Below are 12,181 nucleotides of genomic sequence, written 5' to 3'. Positions count from 1 at the left end.
TTTGCAAATAGACTGCACTGAGGATTCACAATTTTCGTGGAGTTGATTTCCCTGCAAAAAGTTAGCTTCATAAATGGAGAATGGGCTAATCATTTTACAAATCTGCTTGGCAAGTTTTTCATTAAAAGCAAAAGCCATTGAACATGGTATTGTCTCCAAGATTTCTAGGGGCTCAAGAGAGTCAATAGGAACATGTCCCAAGTGTGTGGGTGTGTGTTTTATAGCAGTGGTCTCCAACCTGGACATCATGGACCACTAAATTTAAGGAACCTGGAGCGCATATGCATAAGGAGCCGTGTGTCAGTCAAAGGGCAAGAAACATCCCGCAGAGTGACGTCATGATGCCAGAACCCGCAGAGTGACGTCATGATGCCAGGACCCGCAGGTCTGAGTCTGCGATGGGAGAGTGGGTGGGTTGTGCGATGCATACGGGTGACATGGTTCATGGCTCTCGCCGTTGCACACCCCCCCAGCAAGGTCCTTCTCCTTAACAGGTTGGGGACCGCTGTTTTAAAGCATGTACCATTTCTGTAATTCAAAATATATTTAAAAAACTGCAGTTTTAAAGCCCCTACCAACCTTATGAGTCTTATTGAATAAAGCTCTCCAAGACTGGAGGGGATAGACTTTCATCAGGCAACCTGAGTGTTCCAGGAAACCTGGATTAGATATGGTCCAGGATTGAAAAAATTGCTAACAAATAGCAAATGGCTTTTAGGAATTCCTAACAAGTTTTATCACCCAGCTTCAATGATGAAAGCGTATCTTCGCCAACCTTGGGGAGCTTTATTAAATTGGGCCCTATGTGTCATTTGCAAAATTACTGGACTTAGCACTAAGGCAAAAGTTCCCAGAGGGTGAATTCAGGTTGACACATGGGAACAAGACCCATGTAAAAAATGTTTTAGGAAGCATGTTTTTCGTCATAAAATTTTAGTCAAGAAAACCAAGGATGAGGTCAATCTATTTTTCATTTAAGGCACACAGGTTCTCCCTGACCTCTTCAGCAGTTTGAGTGACAACTATGTTTAGAGGCTTGAAAAGCTGAGCGAAAAGAAATTGCTCACTTTCCTCAATCTCAATTACAGTTGATGGCCTATTTGTAGTGGCTGCCTATATCATATGTAGATCATTAATAATATTACTAATAATTATTATTTATAATAATAATATGTAGATCATTCCATCATACCAGTATCATCATATTTCCCGACTGATAGAAAACAAACACGTTACAAGCAGCAAAGCAACCTATAAAACCTACAAGTAGAGACAAGTGGTGGGGTAATGGAAGGCAAGGGGCAGGCACCCAAAATCTAGGACTGTCACCACCGGGATATCTCTAGAAGAATAAGTGAAATGCCAAAAAATGCAGAAAGAAGCATTTTACATAGGAACTCCTCCTGATTGGGATGTATGCTTGGCATTGGCACCAGAGGAATGTTCTGATAGATCACTGCTGTATTTGCAGTAACTGCAAGCAGATGGTGTAAAGCACGCATACAGTTGTAGTCAACCAGGATTGACGGTTAACCTGTATCTGAACCTAATCTATAAAACCTGATATAAATATATTTGTTAATGCTGTTTGAAAAGTCAGCCATGAAGGCTCTTTGTTTAGGCACCCTATATTTCACAATGACAGCTTTCTTCAAGTTGTGCTCCTGCATTGGCACCATGCCACATTTGTGGTGACCACAAATGGCTCTGCTAACACCTATTGCACAGTCATGGTACATAATAGTGACTATCAAGTAGCGGGTTTACAGAGCTGGCATGCAGCCCACACTGGAGCAGGATGGCTACAAAGGGGCTGGAAAATATGCGCCAAAGGATGAATATTAGTAAATTGTGTTTTATAGGGAAAAAAACATGTTGTTGATTATTCAGATCAACTGTAAAGAGTAATAAAAGGGCACACTTTGTTAATCTTGTACAGAAAATGATAGTTGCCAAGCTCTCACTGACCCGGAACAAGAGGAACCAAACTACAAAGGGAACACCAGATATGCCTATTAGGGATAAAGGAGAATTCCTCTGGCATTCTCGCAAAAATTTCCTCGAACTTCTGATGGTTCCGCAAAATTTCGGCAAACCAATTTCGGGAAACCATCGGAAGATCGAGGAAATTATAACAAGAGGATTCACAGGATTCCCTGGGAATCCTCCTGTTTGGGATCCCTGGGGCACTAGAGGTTAATTAATTTCTAGTGCTGGGGATCGCACACTATTCTCAATTAATGCGGCCACAGCTGCATTCATTGAGAAGATCTCCGGGCACTGGGGGTTAATTAACCTCTAGTGCCCCGATATCACAGTGGATTTTCAGAGCTGCAATCATTCTTGCAGCCCTGGGAATCCTGTTTGCCATCCCAGCACTAGAGGTTAAATGGGGACAAGTTTCCCTATTCAAAACCTCAAGTGCTCCCTGATTGGCTGAGGAAAGCTTTCCTTAGCTAATCAGAGAGCACTAAAGGTTTCGAATGGGGAGACTTGTCCCCTACTTGGGGCAGCACGATGGCTCAGAGGTTAGTGCTCTGGCCTTGTTTGAAGTTTGCATGTTTGAAGTTAGCATGTTCTCCCCATGTTTGCATGAATTTCCTCCCTCATCCGGAAAAACATGCAATTAGGTTAATTGGCTACCCCCAAAAATTGACCTTAGACTGTATTAAAGACATGACTTTGGTGGAGACATTAGATTGTGAGCTCCTCTGAGAGACAGCTAGTGACATGACTATGGACTTTGTGCAGCGCTGTGTAATATGATGGCGCTATAATAATACTGTGTAGTGTGTAGTAGTAATTCATTCAGGAAAATGAAAAAATGGCAAAGTGCTTAGCATTCTAAATTTATAAAAACTTGGAGATGAACAATGTGGTGGTTTCATAACCTAAGTGCTAGTTAACAATGGTATGTGAAACCTAATAAAAGGAATGAGCACTATTGCCGAGTTCCAATACTGGAAGACCTCTGGTATAGTTAACATTGCCGTGACCTTTGCAGTGTTTCTGTCTTCATATAACAGACAACATTTTTAACAAATTGGCTGTAACTGTCATTATCATTTGCGCTGATTTTGTTCTTGTTGAGTTTGTCAATCTGTAAAATATTTTAAAAGTTGGGTGTAGCCTTCACACTGCAAAATATACTAATTACCACCCTAAAGATATGTGCTTACAGTTGACTCACTGCTATGAAAATGTTACTTTATGTTATATTTTGTAGCTACAATGTAGACTACTAGTATAGACTAAGGGCCTATTCACAATGATGTATTTGCTGTGTGGTTTCTGTTTAAACATATGTCATTCATCCAATTCACATTGCAATGTGTTAAAACAATATTTTGCAAGGTAGGGTTGTGGCATGTTTTATAGTCAGTGAAAAAGGCTTATAAATTCCAGGGAAGCAAAGTTACATACCTGGTAATAGTTGGTGTGAGGGATCATTAACTCACTCCTACCATGGTGCCCAGTGAATGGCTGCTTGAGCACTGCTTGAGCAGTGCTTTAAATAAATAATTAATTAAATAAATTATTAGGCATTAGCAGTTGCTGGGAGTTTGCATTAAATAAGTTGGTTTATTTGCCCAGCAGGAGCAAAGCTCAGGTTCATTTTGAAGGCAAACTGGGAAATCAGATTCACCTTTGCAGCTACCAATGATAGGGGGTTGTCTGGTCTGTCTAGCTGGCCTGAATGAGCACAAAGCATGGGGAGAGGTGTTTCTAATTAAAAAAAAACAGGAACCCAGCCACCTAAAGCCCAATTCCAGTGAAAGCTTGTGGCTGCCTTGTGTTTACTTTTTATTGTTTTATTGGCTTGTTTATCAGTGAATTTTATATTACCTCTTTTGTTTTTGGTAAATCCAGGCTGTTCTTAGGAAAGGAAATAAACCTCCAATAAACTTTAAAATGGGTACTTCTTCTAATAGATGAGTGTGTTGAGGTGTAGGAGCACCAAAGTAAAAGATGTTTCACAATAAATCATGTATAGAACAATTCTTTTATGTATTTCAAAAGGGATATAACATACTTTGGGGGTCTCACAATATTCCTGTGCTCAAGGCTAAGGGCTTGAACTTGAACCAGCCATGAACGTGGAAGTTGTTTAGTAGACGATGCTATTTGATATAAAACATATAGACATTGAAGTGCCAGATCATTTCTAGGTTCAGTTTACTTTGGGGGTACTCAGTCAGACTCTGGAAGCCTGCACTACATAGCAGTTCTTAGGCAAGTTGGAAGCCCTAAAGAAGGCAGTTTTGTAAAAGCACTGAAACGTGTCGGAATGTTCTATCACTAACAAATAAAAGCAACTGGTTTTAACTGCTGAGTTTCCGAAGTTTTTTGTTCACCTCATCTAAATATAGTTATTGTAGTATTACCCTTTCAGATCTATATATAAAATTTTTATATATCTTTCTGTTTTACTGAAGATGTCATGTTGGACTAACCAGTTGAAAAAAGCTGGTTGGTGCTTTACCGTCTTGTGGATAACTAAACCTGAAATATGGAACTACTTTTTATTATTTCTATTATTATAAATTATTATTAAACAGGATTTATAAAGTGCCAACATATTACGCAGCGCTGTACATTAAATAGAGGTTGCAAATGTAAGACAGATACAGACAGTGACACAGGAGGAGGTAAGGACCCTGCCCCGAGGAGCTAACAATCCAGAGAGAAACTAGAATATAATAGTTTTAGGTGAATTGTATGTTAATATTTAAAGTTTTTGTTTTGTAAATGAATGTATTTTACTATTTGTATAAAAACATTGCTTTAAAAAATCAATATATAATACAGAGTGCACACATGAAACTAGTATCATTGAGTACTATGGTTTATAAAAAAAAAAAAAAAACTGAAGATATTTGCAATAATTTTCTTTCTCTTCTCTGATTGAAACTCTCTCTAATAAACAGAAACATATTGAGTATAGGGAAACTATTTACCTCTTTGACTTATTTAGTTATGTTTGTAAATTTTATCTTGAGTTACAGAATTCTGCAAACAATAGGTTTTTTGTTGTTAGAAACAGCATGGGTAGCAAGCAAAATGTATGTAAATGAGCCTACAGTGTATCTCCTGTAATAAAACTAACCAAAGAAAGAGCACAAATACTCTAAAAAAAAACAAGTTATATTTAACTAAATAAAAAAAAGTTTTATATATGAATGTTTGATTTCATATAGATATGACCATACAAAAGAAACAATTAGGCTCCCTTTCAAATATTGGACATTGTTTGTGCTAATGACGTATGACTGGTAGGCACATTAGATTGTGTAAATGCATTCCCTTTAATCACGCTTTACTGACGATAACACTGCTATCAAAAGAGTTAAAATTCGATTGTCATGATAAATATACTGTAGCTACTTTTTACCTGGGCACCAAGGATTAAAAAGTAAAATGAAGTCCCCCAAGTAGTAGGATCTGGAGGTTTCCCTATAAGCCCCTTCCAGGTATAAGCTGTATCGACCAATGCCAGCTGTTGCTGAAGAACAAATGTTGATGGACAGAGAATTTGCATTTTCGCTTTCTAGCTCTGCACTCCATGTCTTATTGCCATTTAGTGTTCTCACTGGAAATTGAATAAGGGTTCCTGATTGCACAGATGGGTATGGACCTGAAAAAGAAAAGCATGAATATTAGTTGTTTTGATGTCTTCATTTTTTGTGTTGCTAAGTTTTCCTAACCTTTAAAGTTAACATTTTTCTTCCTTAATCCCCCAAAGCATTATTTTTGCCTTGGCTCTGTTTCACACATTATAGTCTTTAGCATTTGAAACCTACCTTAACATAATTTACATCATATTTTTTTCCAGGCAGATAGGGTTTATTTTGGTAGCAAATGTAGCTAAACTAAATAAGTGATTTGCCTATTATCAGATATTTATTCCAAAATCAATAGCACCTATGCCAAAATTGTATGTACCATACAGAAATAGTAAAGTTTAAACGGAATGCATTTTACTCCCCTGGTGGCTCCTGGCAATGTTGGAACCACTGGCTGTCAGCCGTTATTCATTTGAACTACTGGGCCTCCTGATCTTATACAAGTGCCAGTGGTTCATCAATACACCCTTGGATTACTACAATGGTGATCTATTGCAAATTGTGGCTGTGAGTAAACCTGGCAAATAAATCATAAGTATAGTTCTCACAACAAACCCTATACTCAGTACTAAAATATGAAGTATACAAGTGGATGAGAAAAATGTGTAACATGCACAGAATTTCATTATTGGAGATTTTTGACATACCTGTTTCGGCTCTAAACCCTAGTCTGTCTAGCTTTCCCTCACTCCCTCTGTACTGGAACAAGACCTTGATGTTAAACTGTTGGCCTCTGCGTAGAAGAAGCTCTCTGCTCCTGATGCCCTGAGTCCGATGTTCTTCACCATTCTTCAGTTTGTTGACATCAACCCTTGACAGTTCTGGTGCTGCTACTGGAGATAAAAAGATGGCTGACTTAAGTGAAGAAGAAGCAACAAGAAACAAGGAAGAAATGTAGAAGTAAGGGTTTATTTTATTGCAGAACTAAACCCCACTATAGTCACCTAGCCCTGTTCCATCACAAGGCAGCACCATCTTTTTCCTTTTTCCATGATGAATGGCCAGAATAATGCATAAACAAAACTTCACTCAGTCCTACAAGTGCTGGGAAAGCCAAAATTGCTGGCTATTGCTGGCAACCAAAGCTGAGCTGATAATGTGCAGCTTAACGTGTTTGACAGTTCCAAATATTTTTATACAAGGAACTTTACTTCCACTTTAATTTCATAATCTCAATTACACAAATACAAATAAGTTCCAATTTTCTATTGCTTAACTGAGAAACTTTTGTGGAATTTAGAAACCCATTGTCAAGGGTTGTGAAAATATAGGCGTGTTTTATTTCTGAGAACATATGCAAGGCATATTTACCTTTACTTTAAAGTTTTCACAATATTGTGCAGTTGGCTGATTTGGACAACTTTATTTTATTTGGTATTTTTTAATGGGTGCAAAAACTGATGTTGTGCTGTACAGTCATGACGTATTGTGTTATTGATCACCTCATGACTGATAAGTTATTAAGTTCTAGACACACAGGATTTACCAGTAATTTTCAGAGATGAGTCTACCAATCCACACAAATTAACCCTTTAGCTGCTTGACATTTTTAATTTACACACATGCTAAAATGTACATTGTTTAAAAATGGCTGAAAACTCCATTGTTAAAACGCCAATTATATATACATGATATATTTTGTGAAAGATGATCCTTGGGGTATACTGAATAAATTGTAAATATGCCAGCCTTTTAAATTGCTTAGGTTATTAAAGCAAGCAAAGATGGTCCCTAAAATTGTGTAAGAAGGTACCTAATAAGTGCAATGTAATTGTCTAAGGGTGTAAATGGGTGCATGGGGCTTTTAAAATGATTTGACGGTGTTTAGATTTTTTGGAAACATTATCCTTTTTTTACTTAGTTTGATTGGTATCGCATGTGGTCTCTCTATTCTGTGATATAGTAGTGCAGGTGACAGGATCATTATAGAGACATCCCGCTTTGCTGACCTCCCTGTGAGTATCATTTCTAGAAAGCCAGCATCCAGACACCATTTATTCCTTTATATTTCAGTTATTCTCATTGACCAACAGGACCTCCTTGACATCTCATCTCCATCACTGCTGTGCATGGGAACACCCCACAGTGTCACGTGTTGGCATGTCACTGGACTTGGAGAGGTCTTCAAAAATATTAGCAGACCCTAACAGAGACCCTTGGAGGGGGTCTTCCTTAAAAAAAACAGAGGCTAAAAGCTTTGAATGGGTCATCCTAACAAATGTTTTGGATGGCATGGAGACTCCCTTTAGATTTCCACTCATTTCCTGTTGAGTCTTCAGGATAAAACATGAAAGGAAATCCATCTTTAAATTAAATTTGACTTTAAAATTCAAATTTACAAACCTTTTTTTGGAGAGGTGGGGAATTACCAACACTAATTGCAAATATGTCTCAAAAAAATATGTCTCTGTTTTTCACAACAGCACATATTATGTAATTGCAGTTGTACCTACCTGCAGTTACTATCCAGCTCCTACTAAATCCCAACACATGATCCACTGAGCAGTAAAAAAATGTACTCTTTCCTTGAGAGAAAAGTCCCAAAGGTCCTAGTAATTTCTCTATCAATTGCAGCACTTAAATAGTTTGTAACAGCGACTTGACTAGTATATGAATAAACCAGTTCAAAAAAACAGTCTAGTACAGTGTTTCTCAGAGGTTGAGGTTGCTAGAAGTTTAGGAATATTTCACCCAGAGGTCATTTTAGGTCTTTTTGGTATTTGTGACATTCTGGCTAGGGTGGTCATTGGCAAACAATGTATAAAGCATTCTTTCCAATGACCACCATGCTAATATACCATGAGCCATCCATATATTAATTATAGCGGGGTGCATTTAAGACCTAAACATTATTTTAAAGGGTTTCTCTGTGTTAAAAAGGTCAAGTAACACTGGTCTAGTGCTTGCCTGCACTGGTCTGTAAACTATCCAGCCCATGGTCTCTACACCAGGGGTACCCAACATGTGGAACGCGATCTACCAATAGATAAAATAAACTTTACCACGCACAGGAGTTGTTGGTAGATACCGTTGTTGGTAGATCATTTTGAGTTGGTCATTTTAAAAGTAGCTTGCAAGGCAAATAAAGTGTGGGCACCCCTGCTCTACACTGAACTCTCTACCCTTAACACAAACACAACTTCCACTTTCCAGAGTAACAGAAGGTAACTATAATATTGGCACCCAAAAATCAGATCAGTGACCTGATTACTAGTAGCAGATACAGAACATTATAAGAATAGGGTGACATTCAACTGGGCTCCTACCAGGATACCAGCAACAGGGATGTTTCCAAAGTCACATACTCCTCCCCTGCTGATCATTGATGGAACAACGCAAATAGTAGAGATCACCTTCCTAATGGAAATTCTGCTGAAAAACTGCATTGTTCAGTTCTTTCAAAACCAAACCAAATGACTGATGCTTTAGTCAGATTTTTGATTGATCTTAATAACAGCAATACCAACTATCAGTATATATGTATGCAGCACACCCATTTGGCTCCTTTTTTCTGCCTCACCCTTAAGTCTGAATTCTACTGTACAGAGTTACATGTGACTACAAGAGGATGACAGCAAGACAAATTAGATACTATCAGTTGCATTCCAAAGTGAATTTCAAGAATTTATTAGGGAACAAAATGTAACAATCAATTCATTTCTAATCTTTCTATAACTTTATCAAGTTCCAATTGCTCTAACCAGAATGGAAAACACCATGATTTTTGGATTTTTGGGTCAACTTTGCTTTTCACCTGAATCTGAAAACAACATCACAAATGACTACTAAAACTCCAGAGAAACATTTTAACACCCAAAAAATCTTTAAATCATGAAAATTAATTACAAAAATAGAAACAACAATGCTTCAAAATCCAAAGCCTAAATCTCCACTTTCTATCTTTGCCGGAGGCGCAATGTTTTTTTTTAATTTAATCTCTCTGCTTTTATCTTTTAATGAATGAATAGTAATCATTTCCCATGTATATATAATATATACTTAAGTGAACAATCACATTATATAGAGGTGTTTTAAGGATATGTTGTTATAAAATAAAACAAAAGACATGAACTTGATCGGATAGAAAATAGCAAAATTGGGTCTGTTTTGCTTACTGAATGAATCAAATAAATATTTCTCCTCAATTCTACAAATAAGTCCCTGCTCTATGTAAGATCCACATTGGATCCATGATTGCTACATAACATTTGGTGAATGAAAACGAATTGTCTAGTTTAAAAAGTTAGAATTAATTGATTAAGGAAGCAGTGATATGTTAGCTCCAAACCTAAAATACTTGACGATGGAAGAGTTGTCAGATAAATAATGCATACATGCGCATAGACTACAGAATGCAAATGTAGCTGCAAGTGTACTCTCATTTGTGAATACAAACTGACAACACTGACAACATATCTCACGTTTTCACTGTTATATTTTTATGTATACAACATAACAGCTGAAAATATTTTTTATTTTATTTTATTTTATTAACTTTATTATCTTTCTTTCCTTCTATCTAAATATCTATCCATCTATCTATCTATCTATCTATCTATCTATCTGTATATCGTCTACTTGTTCCACCTGCATATGTGTAAAAAATAAAATGCTTATAAAGAGCAGCATATTAGTAAAACTATTCTTTCCTGTTGACATCTATCTTTTTATATTCCCTTGCTTGCACTTTGTGAGATTCAACATCTGTACAGATAATAGTACATAAAAGAAATATTCAGATGCTTACCGTAAGCCATAGTATCAGCTTCTGATCCTGGAAGTGTTATTTCTCTGTGTGTAATAGACAGCTATACATCTTTGTGTGATGAATTAATCATATTGCATTGTTGAACTCCTCACCCTCCTTTTTCTCCTCCTCCTGTTCCAGACACTCCCCAGAAACTCTTAATGTTTGAATGATATTTGCTAAGTTATTTGTGGACTTACATATGAGCTTAGCTGGCATGGCACAGCACGTGCCTGACAAAAAAATTGATGAATTGCAAAGCAAAGAAGTTTGTGTTCCTTCAACGTGAATTTCACAACTGGTAAAAAACCACTGTGAAATTTCAATGCTGTGTTGTTTAAATCCTAAAAGATAACTACACTTTAAAGTGATCTTTTTTGCTCTGTCGTTTACTCTGTCGTAACTAATAATCCATCCTCAGATACATACCTCCGATGTCAGGGGACTGTTTAGTCTCTGCTGTTACCTGTACATTTTAGCCCCATAGATTTCTGTGGAAATGCATCCAAAGGCTGGTGACAAGTGGAGATGGCCCCAAAGAAGTTGACAAAAATTGGCAATAATACTTTGTTACTATTATCCTTTAAAACCCAACTGAACCTCTAGAAAAAATAATCTAAGTGCATTCCAAGTGCAACATAACAATGCACGAAATCTTACATCCCAACCCTCTGCTTAAACATACATCATCTGTACTTCCAACAAAAGATTTTGGCAATTTTAGGGTTAGTGGGATATTAGGAAGTAAATATGTATCCTAAATTCAAACCTAAAGTGCACCTATCATCACATTTTTACCATTTCTTAAAAGGGTGGTTAACCGGTTTATATAATCTGTAACGTTTTGGAATTATAATGTCTCAATAATTGAAAATTGGAAATTAGGAAACAATGAAGCAATGAGCAAAAATTATTCACATCAGGAGGCCCCTGGTTTTCTTACTAGTAAGTTCACTTAATTTATTTTATGTTGTTGTTTGTGCATTTTACATTTTTCCTATATAGAATCTAACAGGTTCAGTTGGAGGAAAGTAGGATTGTTCTTGGAGCTGTGCCATTGTAACATTTACTCTTTCTACCTTCCCAAATTACATTCAGATTCTCAAGGCATGTTGAAAAATGATTGGAGGCGGAGGTAAAATATATACAACTTTTGTTGTACCAAGGAACCTGTGATAGGTGTTCCAACACCCCAAGAAGGTGTTCTTCAGGACCATAAGCTTTGTCAAAAGAAATTGGGATTGGAAATGTTGTATGCGGTGAAGTGAAAGTCAGTTGTTCATGGCTCTGCCCATGGAGTAGGAATTTTCACATTAACTTTGGCTGTATTATAGAAGTAATAATCATTTTTTTAGAGGGCTTTTTTTGTCTGCCAGCTTCAACAAAGCATGGCCAGTGCTCTTCAAGCTATTAAGGTTTATTCACAAAGCTATAACACTAGGATAAATTCTAAATTGAGATTATTAATTTATTCAAATATCTGAATATCCTTTTTGAGTAAAGCTCTATGATTTGAGCCTGAAGTGTTGATATCTTACACTCTGAAGGCAGTCAAACCTAAAACAAGGTTGTGAAAAGTGATAAATACCTCTCCATTTATTTAATATATTTGCTAAAAGCCAGTTGGTTTTTGATGTACTGGGGGGCTAACATTTATGGCTCATCTCACTTCTCTTAAATCAGGCTTAGATTTTAACTGTGGAAACCCCTAGTTTTCAGTTCAATGAATATAGAACAGCCTTTCATACTTCTAAGAAATATTTGACTATGCGGGGTCCAAAGCTCCAGGTGAACATAATAAAAAGATATG

The 12,181-nt window shown here is 36.9% G+C and overlaps 1 protein-coding gene across 2 annotated transcripts in view; it reads right to left on the bottom strand.

Annotated features, from left to right (window-relative positions):
* Positions 1–10,430, bottom strand: part of LOC140325750 (protein-glutamine gamma-glutamyltransferase 5-like) — a 32,688-nt gene extending 22,258 nt beyond the window's left edge. The window contains exons 1-3 of one of the 2 annotated variants that reach the window (XM_072403760.1): positions 10,372–10,430; positions 6,272–6,457; positions 5,393–5,635 (exon numbers count right to left, since the gene is read on the bottom strand). In XM_072403760.1, coding sequence (XP_072259861.1) covers positions 5,393–5,635; positions 6,272–6,457; positions 10,372–10,381 — 439 coding nt within the window. In that variant the 5' untranslated portion in view covers positions 10,382–10,430. Of the gene's footprint in view, positions 1–5,392; positions 5,636–6,271; positions 6,458–6,568; positions 6,694–10,371 lie in introns of those variants that run through there. The other variant, XM_072403759.1, reaches the window with a different exon arrangement.
* Between the last annotated feature and the right edge of the window lie 1,751 nt (positions 10,431–12,181).

The sequence above is a fragment of the Pyxicephalus adspersus genome, chromosome 3 (assembly GCF_032062135.1).
Source record: "Pyxicephalus adspersus chromosome 3, UCB_Pads_2.0, whole genome shotgun sequence".
Classification (NCBI taxonomy): Eukaryota; Metazoa; Chordata; class Amphibia; order Anura; family Pyxicephalidae; genus Pyxicephalus; species Pyxicephalus adspersus.
The sequence above is the reverse complement of the archived record's forward strand: the minus strand, read 5'-3'. Positions and strand labels throughout refer to the sequence as shown.